The sequence below is a fragment of the Canis lupus genome, unplaced genomic scaffold, assembly GCF_048164855.1.
Source record: "Canis lupus baileyi unplaced genomic scaffold, mCanLup2.hap1 Scaffold_283, whole genome shotgun sequence".
Taxonomy (NCBI): Eukaryota; Metazoa; Chordata; class Mammalia; order Carnivora; family Canidae; genus Canis; species Canis lupus.
In genome coordinates, this window is record NW_027326518.1 from 30,468 (window position 1) to 49,569 (window position 19,102).

General features: G+C 50.6%; 1 protein-coding gene across 1 annotated transcript; it reads right to left on the reverse strand.

The window, feature by feature from the left end:
* Positions 1–388: 388 nt before the first annotated feature.
* Positions 389–18,839, reverse strand: LOC140629857 (neurocan core protein-like; the record flags this gene model as incomplete). Its single annotated transcript, XM_072819360.1, has 12 exons — positions 389–2,778; positions 3,031–3,213; positions 4,377–4,521; positions 6,704–6,786; positions 7,806–7,964; positions 9,276–9,389; positions 10,424–10,540; positions 14,524–15,963; positions 16,161–16,751; positions 17,598–17,891; positions 18,427–18,554; positions 18,665–18,839. Coding segments are annotated over 12 exons (3,575 nt in total), but the record flags the coding sequence as incomplete, so codon positions are not given.
* Positions 18,840–19,102: the final 263 nt, after the last annotated feature.

Here is a 19,102-nt window from a genome sequence, read left to right on the forward strand (position 1 = left end):
GCAGCCTCTATGGCCCATAATGGTCCATCCTCTGCATCTCTGACCCAAATTTCCTTCCACTATCTACCTCTATCACTCTGCTCCAGCCCATACATATTCCTTGCTGTTTCCCAAATAACCCATGCCCTTTCTGCAAGAGAACGTTTGCCTTTGCTCTTCCCGTTGCCTAAAACTGTCTTCCTTTCTTTCTCTCCTCATCTAGTTAACATTACTCCTTTAGATTCCATCCACTTCTTCTAGGAAGCCTTCCTTGACCACCTCCCAGTGGCCAAGTCTGCCTTGCTCACCATTATCATCCCAGCACTCAGCACAGTACACAGCTCATAATACTTGCTAAGTAAGGACTTGCTGAGTGAATGAAGAAAGGTTGCAGGAGGCGATAGGCAGGTTGAACTGTTAAAAAATTTTATTAAAATGTCCAAGAAGTACATTAATGTCCACAGTGTCAGATACCACAGACCCACAGAACACTGCAGCTCACAGCAAAACCAGCAGAACCCGAAGCTGTTCACACGCACACACACTCACACGCATGCCACACACGCGGCACACGCAAACACACACGCACATCCCAAAGGGAAAGACTAAAAGACAAACCACCCACTTTAGAAAAGACCAGAGCCCCTCCCACCATGGAGCTGGGGTGGAGGCAGAGTAAGGGACTAAGGGAGCCAAGGGCAGGGAGCATAAACCAAGACCACTCCCCCCAAAAAAGTTGCATCCCCAGCACCACCCCCAAAGGAAAATTATTTTATGACATGAATTACTGAAGATATGTTATTATATTTTTTAAATCAAAAGAAATTATCAAAGCAAGAAGACAAATGTACATCCCTGGGCTTACTCTATAACTATAAGGTGGAGCAGTGGATAATGTCTATAGCAGGGAAGACTGATGACCATGGTCAAGCATATGGGTCTAGTTTGCACTTCTCAATCCTTTCCTAAACTGCCTGTGTACGTGAGAGAGTGCCATTATGTTTCAACCCCTTCCCCCAAAGTAAAGAGCAACGTTTGAAGTCACAGAGGCAGGACCAAATCCTTGCTCCTGTCTTGGCTGTGACTTCGAACCAGTGCCTTTCTCTTATCTGAGCCTCAGTTTTGCTATGTGTAAAATGGGGAAGTAATGATTCCAAAATCACTGGGCTATTGAGAAGATTCAAGGAGATAGTGTGTGAATCCCTAGCACAGTATAGACTCCATAGTTGTCAACTATTATTACTTCCCAGGAGGAATATAGACTCAATGAACACATTTCCTTTTCTACTGAACCCTGGGACCACATGTTTGTTTATTTTTCTATCATGCAGAGGGCCATTCCTCATTGTAGTTTTTAACACAAATCCACAGATTTTGCCCAGAGTAGAGGAGATGAGAGTGGACAAAACATGGAGGATAAGCTGTGGGTTTTTCCTGCCAGAGATCAGGGAGCTGAATCCCAGCCTTTGGCTTGGAAAGTTCTTTTACAGGTTGCAGATTTGGGGGAAGAGATTTAGTCAGTTCTTTCCCATTTAAAAGATTTTTAAAAAATGATGAGAGAAAAATGTGTGTGTGTGTGTGTGTGTGTGTTTCGGATTTAACACTGTGCATTTCTCTACAACATGACCGCAGGTCGATGTCACTACTTCAAGTTTTAAGCGTTTCTAGTCCGCCAGGCAATGAATGGAGACGGGGATGGGGCAGGAGTAGGAGTGGGACCCAGGGCAGGGGCACTACCAACGTCTCTTTGAGGGATGGGGATGAGTACTGAGCTAGAAAACTTGGCACCTCCTTGGTCCAGGAAGGAGGTTCTTTGTCTCCCTGAGAGATGGAGGGGGAAGTAATCTGGGCTCATCCAGCCCTAAACATCCTCTCATCTGTGTGTGTGAGAGAGACTCACCACACATACAGAACCACCAAATCTCAGCACTGGACTAGGACCTGGGAGGGTAAGCAATACACCTTCCCTCCATTGCCCATATATTGCTCTGACTACTCTGATCCCTAACTCTGAGGGCACAGAAGGAGGTTGTTCTAAAACATTCCTAAAATTCAGTACATAGGAGTTCCACACTCCGTCTATCCACCAAGACCAAAGACGGAACTTGGGCTGAAGTCCAGGGTGAAGGAACAGCAGCTGTCATGTTCAAGCGGTGTGCTTCCATGTAATTTTCAACTCCCAAAACCAACGACCTTAACTAAAAGCTTCAGCCTGCATTTAGGACATCTGTTGGTTTACTAAGCCTGAATTTCTGGTGTGATAAGCAATTCCTTAGTGTGAATCCAAGCATGCACTCTTGCACCCTCATCAAAGCCTTATTTCAACAATTGGTGATCAGCTGTGCCAACAAAAGTCTTAACCAGTGCAAAGAATGATCTTTGCCAATTGTGCTTTCCCTTCACTGGGAGATGCTCCCAGAGTTCAGCCTGACTAGAACTGACTTTTCAGACACATGGCTATGCCTGCCAAGAGGACCTTGTGTATATAAGAAAGAGGAGAGAGGAGCTTTTTACAAAGGGTTATGGATGGGGGATGTGGTTTGGGGCTCAGGGGGCTTCCAGACCCTTTTGTTTTTCTCTGGGTTCTGTCTCCCCAGGTGAAGGCTCCAGAGAAGGTGTGGGAAGGGGGTTGTGCTTCCTTTTGCCTGGTTCTTCAGCAGAAATTCCCTTCTTCCTTCTCCCAGTCCTCTACTGGGTGTTTCTTGTGTTTTCTACGCTCCTTGCGTGATTTGTGGTGGTGATGCTGGTGATGGTGCTGGTGGTGGTGATGGTGACGCCGCATCCGATGGGATCGTCTGGCTGCAGGGAAATAAGGGAGGACAAGCAAGTGGCAAAAGGAATGAGAGGCAGGTGGCCTGATGCAGTGACCCTTTTCAGGGGGAGGAGAAATGAAGGAAGCACCGGGCAGACTGGTAAGTTCTCAGTTATCTGCAAGGCTGTAGTATCAGGGATACATTTAGTCAGATCAAAATGTGTAGTAATAAGATATTCTAATTGGAGACTACAAATAGCTGGCAATCTGTGTTGAGGTGTCTCGGGACAACCACTTACGTTTGGTGCAGACAATCTGGGGCTGGTCCCACTTGCCATTGCTCCGGCATCGGATGATGGCCACATGGTGTTGGGTAAATCCTTCATCACACTGGTATCGTACAGTAGCATGGACATTATACTTGGTCTTGCGAGCACCAATGGGTGAGGCATTCTGCACTGCTGGAGGGGGGCCACACAGCACTGGAGACAGAGGAAGCAGAAGTTAGGGAAGTGGCCACATCTGGGGCTGAACTGGTTTCCTCTCTTTTTGGGACTAATACATCCCTCAGCAGGTCCTGCCCTTTGCCCAGCTGTGGCCTCACATGTCTAGAAGTGACTGTGTCTCTCTCCTTTACCCAAACCAAGAGCTCCTTAGGGGCAGAAACCTCCTAGATACATCCCACTCTCTTCAATTCTTCTTCTTCTTCTTTTTTTTTTTTTAAGATTTTACTTATTTATTCATGAGAGAGAGAGAGAGAGAGAGAGAGACATAGGCAGAGGGAGAAACAGGCTCCTTGCAGGGAGCCTGATGTGGGACTCAATCCCGGGACCCCAGGATCATACCCTGGGCCGAAGGCAGGCGCTAAACTGCTGAGCCATCTAAGGATCCCCTCTTCAATTCTTATACATGATGGCAATGAAGGAGATGGGAGTCAAGAATAAATCTGAACAAGTGAAAAGAAAGGATGTGAAAACTGGCAAAGAAACATAAGTAAAAATAAACAAAAATATGAGAGAAAGGTAGACATGAAGATGCATATATGGGTTCCCTTAATATGTAAATAGCTCTTACAAATCAGTAAGACCAACAAGCCTATAGAAAGTTATACAAAGGAGGGCAGCCCTGGTGACACAGCAGTTTAGCACCGCCTGCAGCCCAGGGTGTGATCGTGGGGACCCGGGATTGAGTCCCACGTCGGGCTCCCTGAGTGGAGCCTGTTTCTCCCTCTGCCTGTGTCTCTGCCTCTCTCTCTCTCTCTCTGTCTGTCTCTATGAATAAATAAATAAAATCTTAAAAAAAAAGTTATGCAAAGGAGATGAACTAGCAGGTCACAGGAAAATAAAGGCATACAAACAGCTTATCGACGTATGAACAGTTGGTTATTCTCATCCTTAAAGACATGCAAACTACTAAAACAAGTAGATACTATTTTTTCCCCACTTAGATGAACAAAGAACAAAAAGTTGGAGAACACATAGAGTTGGCAAAAGTGGGAAAAAACAGGCACTCTCACACAGCACTGTAGTGAAAACTGGGCAGGGCTGACTTATATTTACAAACTTAAATGAAACAACAAAGCAGTGCATGTGAGAAGCAGGAGGGGAGTTGGAGGGGAGTTGGAGGAGAGAGAGCAACAGCATACCTGTCCCCTTCTTACAGACATACGGGAGGTTGTAGTTGCAGGGAACATCGTTCCAACGGCCGCTCTCATGTGCAACCATCACCACACAGTCCTCCCCACCCGCGAAGAAATTGTCAGGCTGATTCTCCCGCCAGTTCTCATATTGCTGCAGGAATGGGAAACAGGGGGGCTCAGGCTTTGTCACTGCCTACTGCAGGACTCCCCTGGCCAGACCACTCAAACTTTAAGGACTCAGTGTTTCCATCTCCACAGTGGTCACCATTCTGTCTGACAGTGGCCTCCACTGCATTGCGTCACCTCTCCTTTAGCCCTCCTACCTTCTTCCTTTCTCCCTGATAGGCTATTTTCCACATGGGTCACTGTTACACAAATAGTTGAACAAAGGTCCAGGAGGGATTCCCTGAGGAGGCAAGGGGATAGCTGAAGACCCAAGGGTAGAAACGATGCGGGTAGGGAAGAGAATTCCAAGCAGAGGGCACAGCTAGTGCAAAGGCCCAGAGGCAGGACAGTGCTCATCCTGTTTGAGGAACAGAACAGAGGCCAGTGGGGTCAGAGTTGCTAGACTGAGTTGCAGTGTGGTCAGTGAGTGGGCAAGGGCCAGTTCTTGCAGTAGAACAGATGGATTCTTTTAAACTGGGGTATAATACCTGTAACAGAAAATTTACCATTTTAACCATTTTTAAGTGTCTAGTTCATTGGCATAAATACAATTCACAACACTGTACAACTATCACCACTGTCTATCCCCAGTACTTTTTCATCCTTTCAAACAGAAATCCTGTCCCCATTAGCAATCACTCCCCATTCTGGCCTGCCCCCAAGCCACCACGGATCTACGTTCTGTCTCTACGAATTTGCCTATTTTAGATATTTCACGTAAATGGAATCATACATCATACAACATGTGCCCTTTTATCTCTGGCTTTTTTTCACTGAGCACAATGTTTTCAAGTTTCATGCACATGGTAGCACATATCAGCTTTTTATCTGAATAGTGTTCCTCATGTGGATGGACCACATTTTGTTTCTCCATTCATTTGCTGATGGACATTTGTTTTTGTTTTATTTTTTTAAGATTTATTTTTTATTTATTCATGATAGACATAGAGAGAGAGAGAGGCAGAGACACAGGCAGAGGGAGAAGCAGGCTCCATGCCGGGAGCCCCATGTGGGACTTGATCCCGGGACTCCAGGATCGCGCCCTGGACCAAAGGCAAGCGCCAAAACGCTGAGCCACCCAGGGATCCTCGCTGATGGACATTTGGGTTGTTTCTACCTTGTGGCTGTTGTGAGTTGGAGTGCTATGGACATGAATGTACAAATACCTGTTTGAGTACCTGCTTACACTTCTTTGGGGTATCTACCTAGGAGCGAAGTTTCTGGGTCATGTGGCAATTCTGCTCGACTTTACCTTTTTAAGGGACTGCCAGACTGTTCTCCACAGCAGGACGAGGTGGATTTTTATCTTGAGAACAATAGGGAGTCTGAGAGGACTCAAAGCAGGGAGAATCCTGATCTGATGTATGATTTTTATTTTTATTTTTTTTAATTAATTTGTTTTTGATGTATGATTTTTAGAAGGTCTCCGTATATATAGGTTTTCCTTTTGGGGTGATGAAAATATTCTGTAACTAGACTGAGGTGACAGTTGCACAACATTGTGAAGGTACTAAATGCCACTGAATTACACATTTTATTTTTTTATTTATTTTTTCTTTTTGAATTACACATTTTAAAATGATTAATTTTGGGGTGCCTGGCTGACTCAGAAGAGAGTGGGATGCTTGTTCTCAGGATCGTGAGTTCAAGTCCTGTGTTGGCTGTAGAGATTACTTAAATAAAAAATTTTTAAAAGAAAACTTTAGAATTATTTTTATGTTATGTAAATTTCACCACAATTTTTTAAATAAGGTTCCCATGGCTGCCAGGTGGAGGGGCAGGAATGTAGGTAGCAAGTGCATGTGTTGTGGAGGGGGCTGGGAGGCTACTGCAGAGGTCCTAGTGAGGTGATAAAGGAGACGGCAGGAAGTGGGAATATCTTGGAGTCTACGGCTGGAGGGCATGACAGTGAGCAAGAGGAGGCTTCAGGTCCTGGTCCTAGGTCTATAATTTCAGCCACTGGGTGGGCCAAGTGTTTAAAGGCCTGGAAAGTCAAGGGCCATCTGGGGCTTTGCTGAAGCTCCTCTGCCAACTCCAGAATCTCAGAGCCACAAGGACCTGTGGTTGATTTGCACAAGAGGGTAAAATCAGGCCAAAGCACAGAGCCCACGAGGCTCATACACATCCCACCATTCTAGGGAGACCCAAGCCTGGCTTCTGGCACTCACCAGCCCTGTGTTGTCCGTCCACTGGAAATCCCTCTCCACGATCCTGTCATTCAGGCCGATCCAGGTGTTTTCACGCCCAAAGCCTGCGAGGTGGGGGCATCCTGAGAACGGAGTTCCGACCCCTCCCCAGCCTCGGGTATGGGCTGGAGGAGTGGTGGAAAGTGTGGGAAAGGAGGACCCCAGCCCCTCCCACAGCCTCTGTGTGGGCCGGAAGCCCTTGGTCTCCTCGATTCCCACACAGATGAGAGTGGGGGTCGGGGAGGAGGCATGAAAAAGGCTGGAATTAGGCCCCAGTCTTGCCAGGATTTGTGGATTAAGCAAACAGCCAGAGGAAGGAAAAAACAGAGATGCGTCAGATCTTTGCAGAAACGGGAGTAAGGGATAGGAGAGCCAGCAGGCAGGGCTGGACAGGGCAGGCAGGTGGCTGAGTGAGGGAGTTAGTCACTGAGTGTCACTGAGGATAAGCATGTGTTTGATTACATTCAGGGTAGAAAACAACAACAACAACAACAATGAGGGAACCAGGGAATTAACAAATGAAAGAATTACCAGGGGATGGGATGGGGGAAATGTGAATAATTGGATGGATGAACAAATGGCACGGGGATAATGAATAAATCAATAAATGCCAGATTTAATTGATGCAATACGGTTTTTCTAGATTTCTTGCAGAGCTCCATCCTCATTTCATCCCCCACTTCACAGATGCCTCTTCATTGCCCTCTTTCCCCTGGCTCTGTTTTATTTGTCATCAGTGCACTTAGGACCAGCTAAATTACAGTATAGACTTATTTAATTAGATATTTACTTGTTCGCCTATAGCCCCCATATAAGAATGCCAATCCCTGAGGACAGGACAATCTGTGTCTCACTCACTGCTGTGTCCCAGCACCTGGAATGGTGCCTGGCACATAGCAGATACTCAGTAAATATTTGGTGACTTAATGAATGAAGTGAATCTGTGAAATAATAAGTGAATAAATGGACACATGAATTAAAGTGGTCAGGGCTTGCATTAATGAACACAGCTTCAGAAAGGTAGTGTCTTCAGGACCCTAGAGGATGCCCTGGCAAAGGGACCCTCCCACCCCAAAGTCCCTACTGTTAATGAAGCTGTGCTCCTCAGGCGAGTGGATGCTGGTCAGGTGGCCAGCTCGGCGGCGGCAGTCCCTCTCGGCGTCCTCCCATGCCCGTCGATGGGCAAAATAGCGGTAGCAGTGGCCCTGGAACTTGTGCCAGCCATGGTCACAGCCCTCTGTGTCTGAGAGGGGGGATGGGAGTATGAGGGAGACTGGCCTTGGGCCACGCCCTACCCCGCTGGCCATGAGCAAGTGCACCATAGACAGGGCCAAACCCAAGGTCCTTGTGGGGCCAGATCACCCCTTTTCCTGTCCCCATCCCCCTGAGCCTCTTCCCTACCTCAGTCACCTCCCCTCTCCCATATTTCTCTGCTGCAGGAAGTGATTCTACTGGAGACCATTACACCCACCCCTCTCATCCCAACTCTGAAAGTCTCCTTCTTTGATCTGGCTGTACTCTCTGTATGGATCTGGGAACTCAGAAAATGGGCTTCAGGACTACCTAAAATTTCTCTCCTGGCAAAAGGCTCAATCGAGTAGACATTTGTCCCAAAAAGCTACGCAAATGGTCAATAAACACATGAAAAGATGCTCAACATTCTTAGTCATTGGGAAACGCCGCAAATCAGAGCCACAATGGGACACCACTGCACACCCACTAGGATGGCTAAAATTAAAAAAAAAAAATTTAAAGGAAAATAACAAGTGTTGGTGAGGACGTGGAAAAACTGGAACCCTTGTACATTGCCAGTGGGAATGTCATATGGTGCAGTCACTGTGGGAAACAGTCTAGCAGTCCCTCCAAATGTTAAACACAGAACTGCCATGTGGCCCAGCCATTTCAGCCAGGTATAAACAAAAAGAATGGGATGAGAAGAAAGGAATCTAGTGTCCAAACAAAAACTTATATCGAATGTTCACAGTAGCACTCTTCACATTAACCACAAAGGGGGACACAACCCAAACATCCACCAAGTGATGAATGGATAAAGAGAATGTGGTCTATCCCTACAATGGAATATTATCCAGCCATAAAAAAGGAACAGAGCACTGATTCACACAACAATATAGATAAATCTGGAAAACATCAGTCTGAGTGAAAGAAAGCAGACACCAAATGACATGTAGTGCAGGATTCCATGGATATGAAATGTCCAGAACAGGCAAATCCATAGACAGAAAGTAGACAAGTGGCTGCCAGGGGCTGAAGGAGGTGGATGGGGAGTGACTGCTCATGGATACAAGATTCCCTATCAGGGTGATGAAAACGTCTTGGGAATAGGGAGAGGTTGTACAACACCATGAATGTACTGGATGCCATTGAACTGTACACTTTATAAAGGATAAGTCTATATCCTGTGAGTTTTATCCCAAAACAACAATTTATCATCTGTTCAACTCATGGCCACAGAAATAGAAGCATGTGAGGGACACATGCAGCCCAGCAGCCCACCCCACTCTTGGTGCTATTTCTAGGGTCTTGGCAGACTCACCTTTCTCGCAGAGGCTGCCCCCATAGCTGGGGAGGCAAAGACAGACGAATGTGTTGACCTCGTCAATGCAGGTGCCTCCATTTTCACAGGGGCTGGAGACACAGTCATCAATATCTGGGGAGGGTGGGATGGGACTGAGTCAGAGGTCAGCCTCCCCTTGGTTCCCAGTCCCCATAAGGAACCAGGCAGAAGATGAGGTCATGATCCTACCATCCATCCTGGACTTGAGTGAAGCAACAGTGGTCTGCACAGATGGCCCAATGACTCTGGAGGTCAAGGGGATGGAACCTCACACAATTAACATGAATTAGCATTAATGAGAGCAGATGCCACTGGGCCAGCTGAGAGCCAGTGTGTGGAATGTTCCATTGGACTTCAGAACACTGAAGGTTATACTCTGGCAAGCAGACTCACAGAATGTCGAAGATGGAGGGTCTTTTCAGAATGTGGAACTTAGGGAAACTGAGTTCCAGAGCACCCGCAAGGACTTGCACAGAGGCATGCAGCTGTTTGTAGGTGGAGCTAGATATCATTTGAGCTCTCCTACCAATTCCTGTGTAGGCAGTGCCTGAAGTATGTGTGACTTGGGCAAGTCACTTCCCCTCCCTGGGACTCATTTTAATTTTTGCCAAGTGATGATAAAAATAGCACCTTTTCAAGGGTGGTTGTAAGTGGAGGGTCAAAAGAAGAGCTCAATAAATTATACTGCTTATATTTATTGTTATAATTCTATAATTAGTAGTGTGGTTGGGAAATCAATGAAATAATGTGCAGAGCTCAAGATTGATATCATTTATACTTAAGTTAAAATTTCATAATTTGTCATGCTTCCTGTGTTGGGGTTTTGGGGGCTAGGAAGAGCCCCCTTGGATTTGGGAGGAGTCTGAGCCTTATCATTCATCTTCCCCTCTAATCCTTGCCTGGTAGTAATGGGAGGCAGCACACCTGAACCTTGATCCCCAGCTGCTTGGTGCTGGTTCAGCTAATTGAGACCGATTTACTGGATCCAAGGAGAGGGAGAGGGGAAGGGAGCATCTGAAGCCAGCATTTTGTGATCCCTGAATCCTCATGGGAATGTCCGCTAGGGTAGACCCCAGGGCTCTGGTTCAAACAAGTCTAGGTTCAGATTCCGAATGTGGGGCACTCACCGATCTCACAGTTCTCCCCGGTGAAGCCCTGGTCACAGCTACAGCCATACATGGTGCCATTGGCTTTACAGGTACCGCCATGCAGGCAAGGGTTGTTCTCGCATGGATCCAAGGGGGCTGCAGAATGGACAGGCAGTGTGGAGAGGAAGTAGGCCACCATGTTGTCTGCCTTCCCAGAATCCAGACCTAAGACTCCCAAAACCCTCTCCGTGGAGTCCCCTCTATAACTTCTCACAGGCAGCTACCAATTTCCTCTTGCATGCTCCTGTGATGAGGATCTTGCTTCCCTCAGGAACTGTCCAGAGCAGCTATAGACCACTCGGCGTATGCAAACTGAACTGGAATGGGTTTCCTGAAGCTTCTTTTTGGAAGTCTCTTGGAATGTGGGTTTAAGAGCCTCCCTGACTTGTCCCTTTCTTCTGGACATGCCCTGATGGTCATTGTACTTCCCACAGTTTGGAGCACAGAGGTGGACATAAGGTCCCAAGTGGGGTATGAGCATCACTAGCAATAGTGGGAATCATCACCTCCCTCATTCTCGTGGCTCAATCTTTTTTGATGCAGTCTCAGTGGTTACAGTATGGACAGGTGGTAGATGATAGTAGTTATAACCATGGGCTCTGGAATCAGAGAGGTTAGTTCAATCCCTGGCTCTGCCACTCACTAGGGACCCTGGACAAATTACATCTCTGAATTTCAGTTGTCTCATCTACCAGATAGAAATAAAAACAGTTCATCTCTTTCCCAGTTCTGACCATAATGCCCTGTCTGGCTCTGTCTATATCAATTTGAGGCATCTTAAGGGGTCTCAGCATTGCTCAGTATGGACTTGACACTCAGGGAGCATTAGGAATATGTGTCCTTGTCTCCCTCCTCCATAATTACCCCCATCAGCTGGGTTTTCCTGGGAGGCAGCTGAGTCTCCTTCTGCCTCTCCCCTCTCAGAGGCCAGATGCCTTTGTGGGTGGTCTCCACCCTGGGGCCTGGGAGAGGAAGAGCAAGAATTCTCATCCTATCCCAGGCCACCCCTATCCCTTGTCAGGACAGTATCTCATCTTCCACTGCACAGACACTAGACCCGTCGCCCAGAGAAGAGCAGGGCCTGGCTTAAATTAACACAGCAGAACAGTACAAGAACCAAGACTGCCCTCCAAAGCTCTGGAGGCTCAGTTAAAGGCCCTCTCTCGGGGCACTTGGGTGGCTTAGTGTTTGAGCATCTGCCTTTGGCTCAGGTCGTGATCCTGGGGTCCCGGGATTGAGTCCTGCATCAGGCTTACTGCAGGGAGCCTGCATCTCCCTCTCCCTGTGTCTCTGCCTCTCATTCTCTGTGTCTCTCATGAATAAATAAAGAAAATCTTAAAAAAAAAAAAAAAGGCCCTCTCTCTGGCCCCTATAACCTAGAACTTGTTTCTGTTTTTGCCTAGTCCAGGGACTCATAAGAAATTGAAATGGTGATAAGCAGTTGCTTCCTCTCTCACACCCACAGGTGTGATCTCTGCTGTCACCCTCCACAGGCTGTTTTCCCCAAAAGCCGCCAGAGATAGCCTATGTAAACCTGAATCAGGTCATGTCCCTCCTCTGCTTAGGTCCCTCTATGGCTCCCCATTACCCTATGAGGAAAAGCCTTACTGCAACCCACGGGGCCCTGTGGAATTTTTCCTAACATCTCCTTGCCCTACCTCCTCCTCTCTTCCCCTGGCTCATTCTGCTCCAGCCACACTGGCTTTGCCGTTCCTACAACATGCCAGGCACGGGTTCTGCCTCAGTGTCCTGGTACAGGCTACTTCCTCTGCCTGGAATGCTCTTCCCCTAGATCTCCCCATGGCTCTTCCCTCACCTCCGCTGGTTTGCTCAAATTTCATCTGGCTAGAGAGGCCTTTCTGACCCCCTGTCACAGCTAGAAAATGCCCACTGGCATCCCCCACCCTTTACTTTTCTCTTTGCCCCATGTCACTTTCTGATTTCCAATATAATTTCTTATTTACTAGATTTATCATTATTTGTTGGTGCCTTTCCCCAGAGCAGTGATGTTCCACATGGCAGCTACATATAGTTATTTAAGTTTAAATTAAAATGGAATAAAAGTAAAAAGGCAGTTTCTCAGTCACATGAACCATGTTAAGGACTCAGTAACCACACGTGGCTGGTTGCTACCATATTAGACAGCATTGCTCCAGAACATTTCCATCATTGGCAAAGTGCTAGAATGTCAGCTTCCAGAGGACAAGGGACTTGGTCTCAAGATGGGGCCTGAAACACAGCAGGCATTCAGTAATTGCTTGTTAATTGAATGAAAGCTGCTGGCCCTCCTGTAGTGGCTGACGCCTGTCCGTGGGGTGATGGCAGGTGCCCCCATGGATGGCCAGAGGGGCCTGTGGCTGGCTGTATCTGTCCCTGGTGCCACCCCAGCACGTGTGTGCACACGCATGGGGCTGCCGGGCGCCGGGACGCGTGAGCCCTACCAGGTGCCCTGAGCTGCCGACACCTACCCACGGGCTGGCGGTGACTCAGTCGCTCACTGGTGCTGCTTTTATTTTTGGCTTCATTAGCATTTCTGCTACAAGCGGGGCGGGTGGGTAGGCGCTTGGGTCTCCCCCAGCGTTGGCTGCCTCCCTCCACCCAAGCTGCCACTGGCTTCAGTCTGGAGCCAAGAAACCAGCAGAATCCAAGATAGATCCAGCTGTGGTCTTGGGGGCTCCACCCAAAGCATTTCCTTAGCACCCCCTTATACATGGTTTTCCCTCCCACCTCTCTGATCACCCCTTCTCTAGCTCCTTTAGCTTTGAGCCTCCTTCCCTCTGCCCATCCCCCACCACCATTCTCTTTTCTGCTCCTTGCCTGGGTGAGCTCACCCCCTCCCCAGGACCTTAGGTGTTTGTTTGGTTTTATAGCAATGAAACAAGTACTACCTAGTGTTGGAGACACACTGTTGTCACATGGCCTGGATTCAAATCTTATCATCTACACTCCTCAGCTATATGATTCTGCTCAAGTCACCTGACTTTCCCATGCCTCAGTCTCTCTACTCTTGCTAGAACTTCTTCCACCAGGACATTTTAAGGATTAACTAAGTTGATTCCAGTAAAGTGCTCAAAACAAGCCAAGCGTACAGCAGGTACCAATAAGCATTAGCCTTTATTGATGCTCACGCCTCTGCCCAGAGTCCACTTGCCTCCTGGGCATCTGAGAAAAGAGGAGCAGTCCTAGACACAGCCCAGAGTGACAGGATGGGCAATGAAACGCTGCATCCGCTATTTGCAGTGCCAAGACACTTAGCCTTCGAAAAAAGGAGCAACTGTAAAACCAATTGTGTTAATAAGAGTGTTTTGGAACTCAGAAAAAGTGTCTTTTAATTAGCTGCTTCTTCTTCTTCTTCTTCTTTTTTTTTTTAAGGCTCAGTTGGCCAAAGGGGAGGAAAAAAAGCCAGAATTTGCAGGCTGAGCTGGCCCCAGGAGAATAGGGCATTCGGCTTTCTCGGAACTCCTCTGGACATAGAACAGTTAAGAGTTCCACAGACTTGGGCTCTGCTTGAAGTGTGGCCACTGAGTAGGAGGCAGTCATGCTTCCCCTAAGCCTTATTTTGCTCTCTACAAAATGGGGGTGATGCCCACCCCTTCTGCCTCTTCCCAGTACCCACTTTCCCTGGAGGTCTACTTGCAATTCCCACTTGACCAAAAAGCCCTCCCTGCCATGCCTCCTCCCTCCAGCCCCACCCCGGGGTGTCTTCCGGACTGAGGCATCACTGAAGGCCAGACCCCAGTATCTCACAGCACTGTCTGGCTCAGAGTGGACACGAGCATGATCTGTTGACTGGAATCATCTCCCAAGTTAAACTCCATCCAATGCCTCGTTATTCCCCCATTACTCATTGTGCATCAAAACAATGGTGCAACTTCACCTCCTGGCCTTTACTCAGCTGGTACCTCTTCCAGGAACACCCTTTCTGCAATTCAACTCTGCCTGATGAGCTCCAACATCATTCCCCTGTTAAAAACCTTCCTGGGCCCCTGTGTATAACCCTTCCTTCCAGCTCTGGGCTCCCCAGCCCCTTTTCCCCAAGCCCTGGCCACAGTGGAGGAGGTCACAAGCTTTGAACTCACCCTCCTCTGCACTCCTGTTTCCAGGGATCCCTGGTAGGGTCGGCTCTTCTCCACTTGCTGTCTCCTCCCAGAAGCCCTCCACATCTGGGCTCCCTGCCAGGACCTCCAGCTCAAACTCCTCTGGGTCCAGGGAGGCAGGCGGATGGGTGCTGGGGGTGTCCCCTGGCATTGTAGGCTCTCCTGAGGAAACTGAGACAGGCTTGTCCATGCCAGCTGCTTTCGGTGTCCAAGGAGGAAAACCAGGCTCCCCTGGGGGACTACCCTCATGTGAAGGGGCCAAGTCTCCCAGTGTTCCCTGGGTCACCACCTGGCCCTCTGGCCCTGGATGGGGTTGGGAGCTTGAGGAGGTCATTGTGGACACAGCCAGGACCCCAACCTTGTCCCCTGGGTCTGGGGACGAGAGGGACATTGCCATGCTCGAATTCACAGCCATTTGAGGGCTCAAGGTTGGGGGGCTTTCGGCTCCCTCAACCACATGGGATCCAGGTTCCCAAATCCTACCAACATCACTGGGATCCAGGTTGGCTGTGGAATCCGTGGGCCCCAACATGGCTTCTCCATTTATAGCAGCCCAAGGTTCCAAACTTGGGGTGACCCCAGGAATCAAGAAGACTCTGGGGACCCCCGAGGGTGCAGATGTGGGGAGAGAGTCCAACCCCTCACTGTGCAGTGAGGGCCACGTGCCCTGTGCCTCGTCCATGGTGGCCTGAGAGTCAGACCTCGAGATGTCTCTCACTCCTGGGGGCTCAATGGCTGTTTCAGTGGGGGCGAAATCTTCCACATTCCTGTCCACAGAAGCTTGTGGAGTGGATCTGGGGAGCTCAGCTTTGCTGAGCCCAGTAGGGCTGGTCCCCCCAGTTTCTCCAAAGTCTGCCCTGGGAGAGTCAGGACTGGGTCCAGTTTGTGTGTCTGTGGCTGTCTGCGAGAAACCTATTGGATATCCCGCTCTGTGGCTGCCGACTGTTGAGGATGTGGCCTCTCTACCCTGTCCTGTTGGGACTGAGGAGAGGGACAAGGAATGCACCTCTGGATGGATGGGGTCCTGGGGGATAACCTCAGTATCTGAGGCAGGAGAGGGTGAGATGGTGGCTATGGCCTCACTATGCCCCTTGACCCTGTCGGCCTGCGTGGGGAGGGGTGTAGGGTGTGGCTGAAGCCACAGTTTCGGGGCACGAAGCATGGCCATGACAGGGAGGTCTGGGGAAGAGACCATGGGAGCTACCTCCCAGGAAGCAGAGCTGGGGCCCTCTGAGGGGCTGGGTGCCAGGGCAGTGCCCTCTGAGGGGGACCAGGGCAGGTCAGGAGTGGCTGGCCTCACACTGGGGCCCTTGGCTTCCTCAAGTTCCAGGCCAAGGACCCTGCTGGGGCCTGGGATGCTAGGTGGGACCACGGTTGGGGGCCACAGCCAGGACTCTGGAGGGCTCCTGCCACCAGGGGAACCTGCAACAATATCAACAAGAGTAATTCTAATTATCTCTCAGCAGTTCCTTCTGTTGAGTGCCCTTGGCTCCAGGCCCAAGGAAGAGGGGGCTTCTGAGGCTTGGTGGGGCCTGGGGACCCAGCTGGGATTTGGAGCCTCTTCCTGTGCCCCCTCAGATCCCCAGGCAGGTCCCACCTCCCCCTTGAACCCCACTCACCAGCCTCAGGCATATCCACCTCATTGGTCAGCACAGCCCAGGGGCTTTGGCTCCGGCTAGTCCCTGAGGCATCTGTGGCTCCGGTGGCCAGCAGAGGCTCCACGTGATTCCCAGGAGCCTCTGGGGTCGGGGGCTGGGTGCCGGCCTCAAGCCCCATCTCCAGGCCTTGCTGGGGTTCCTGCTGCTGGAAGTGGCGCCCATTCAATCCTTTAAAGCGTCCCCTCTTCCTGGGTATGGGGCCAGTTGGAGTTGCCTCCGTGTGTGTGCCCACTGCAGTGCTAAGGCTGCTGGGGCTGGGGGTCGCTGGGCTCAGCCATGCCTCTTCAGCCTCCAGGGAGGGCCTTGAGGCTAGCGTGAAGCCTCCAGGGGCAGGGCTGGGGGTCTCCCGAGACTGCTGCTTCTCTGCCAAGATCAGAGGCTCTTCCTCCCCACTGGACACTAGAGGCTCCTGGAAGTCAGGGGTGACCATCTCCTCCCCAATGCTCGGCTCCAGTTCTTGGGCTGGGGGCCCTTCTGCTGACAGGATCTCCCCCTCATCCCCAGATGAGGGGGTCTCTGGGTCTCCATGTTGATGTGGTGTTGGGTGATGAGCTATGAGAGAAAGCCAAAAAGGTTGTGTTCGGTCCAGGGGCTGGCTGGGAAGTTCTGGCTGAAATCTACCCCCACTCCAACATGCTGCAGCACAGACCTTCTGTATATCTCTCTCTGCGCCCCTCTGTCTCTGAAATCTCTGGGTGGTTTCTGGGATCCCCCAGACTGAGAGAGGGAGGTGTGAAGTTATCACTCCCACAGTTCAAGCTAGGACCCACTGTCAAGGTCAAGAGACAGCATGGCTCCTGGGTAAAGCTCAGGCAGTGGACACTTATCCTGGGGGACAGATCACACCAGGGCTGTGGCTCCGCCCAACGGGGGGGGAAGCTCCTAATGAGCGTTGCCTTCTTACAAAGTATATTTTTTCCCCTTGCACATTGGACTTGGGTCCTTGAAGTCAGGTGTGCAGCTTCTGAAGCTTTGGTCCCATTCCAAGGACTGGGGTCTTCCCTAGTCTAGTCCCTGGAGGTGTGACCCTGTCCAGGGGCCATGGTTAATCAAGGCAGCACTTCCTCCCCAGGGGATATTTATGCACAAGCCTCCAGCTAAAATATGCTCCACCCAGGAGCGTGTCTTTCAGGGATCTCCAGAGATACACCCCACTCTCTAAACAGAACTTCCCGCTGGCAGCTTGGCCGCCTCGGGCCGCGGTCCTACCCCCAGGGCGGGACTGCAGGGAAAAGCCAGCACTGGGGGCGTGGCCTACCCCGAGGGCGTGGCTTATCGCAGACCTTGTTTCCAAGGATCTTCTCCCGCGTCTGGGCTCCGCCTCCACTAGAAAGCAAAATTCCCGGGGGCGTGGCCTTGACCTGGGCTTGCAACCTCGGGGCGCGCCCTTACACGCACCTCGGAAGCAGTAGGCATCGAAGCGCGCTCCGGGCGCCGGGAAGCCGGTGCGGTTGGCGAAGCGGTAGACGGTGCGCACGCCCGGGGCTGGGCCCCCGCAGCGCCGGCGCGGCGTCTGGATCGGGTAGCGCACGCTGCCGTCGGCCAGCCAGCCCGGGTCGCACTGGTCCAGGCCCTCGTGCCAGGCCAAGTGCAGCTGTCCCACCGAGGCTAGCGCGGCGCCCTGGCGGCGGCACTGGGCACGCGCGCCGGCCAGAGTCAGGCGGCGGGCCGGGCCCACATAGAAGACCTCGCCTGCGGGAAGGCGCGGGTGAAGGTCACGCGGGCCTGGGGGATCCTCCCCCGGAGCCCGGGAAGGGGGTCCCACTCTAAACCCCAGGACGGCCGGGTTTGGGTGATGGCAGATGGGCTCGCCCCGCCGGGTCGTCGTCTTTACTTCTCAAGCGGTGCTAAGAAGAGGGCCTTAGCTTCTTTTTACAAATAAGGTAACTCAGACCCTTGAGTGTGTTGGGCTTCAGAGAAACGGAGGGGATTGGCGTGGGGGGCTCAGAGAGGGAGAGGAGGGTAGGAGGAGGGAGCTGGGCCAGGGAAGAAAAAAGGTTCAGAGCAGGGATGGGGTCTCAGAGAGAGGGAAGGAGCACAGAGAAGGAGGGGGGCTCAGGGAGGGAAGGAAAGCTCAGAGAAGGGTGAGCCCAGATTCTGGCTGCAGGTTTAGAGAGGGATGAGACTTAGGAGAGCTAGGCAAGGACTTAGGGAGGCATGGGGGTGGGGAAGGTAACGGGGGTTCAGGGAAGTGGGGGTGGGGGTGTCCTGCCAGCCCCAGACTTACCCCCCAGCTCACGGGCAAAGCAATACACATCGTAGAGTTCCCGTGGGTCGCGCCTCCCATAGCTCCTCACCCCTGGAAGGCTGCTACGGTCACCATAGCAACCAGGACGGGACTGGGTGATAGGATACCTGACAAGACAAGGAGGGGGGTCCCTCTCAAATGTGTGCACCTGGGGCCCCCAATGACCATCTTTCCCAGGGGTTAGGACTCCATGTCCCAACTCTATGTACCCCCTCACCGAACAGTGCGGTCAGAGAGCCATCCGGCATCACAGTTGTCAAAGCCGTCTTCAAAGGCAGCCTGCAGGTGCCGTGGGGCTGCAATGGTGGCTGAGCTGAGACGGCAGGCCTCCTGGGCCTCTGCAAAGGTCAGTGCATAGCGATCCTGAGCTGCCCGGTAGTGGAACACAACACCTGCAGGGGAACATCCAGGAGAGGAGCTGATTATGCTGGAATCTTCAAGAACAGACCTCCCTCTTGCAAAAAGTCCCTTCCCCCAGTTTGATAATAATAGACCTGCTCCCCTATGCTGCTTTGTACCACTCCAGATGATATACCCCTATTTTTAGATAACTGATAACAATGGCCATAAAGGGCTAGAAATTGTCAAATGTTTATCGTGTAAAAAGCATTCATAAGCATGATCTTACTGAAATCTAACAACAACACTATGATTA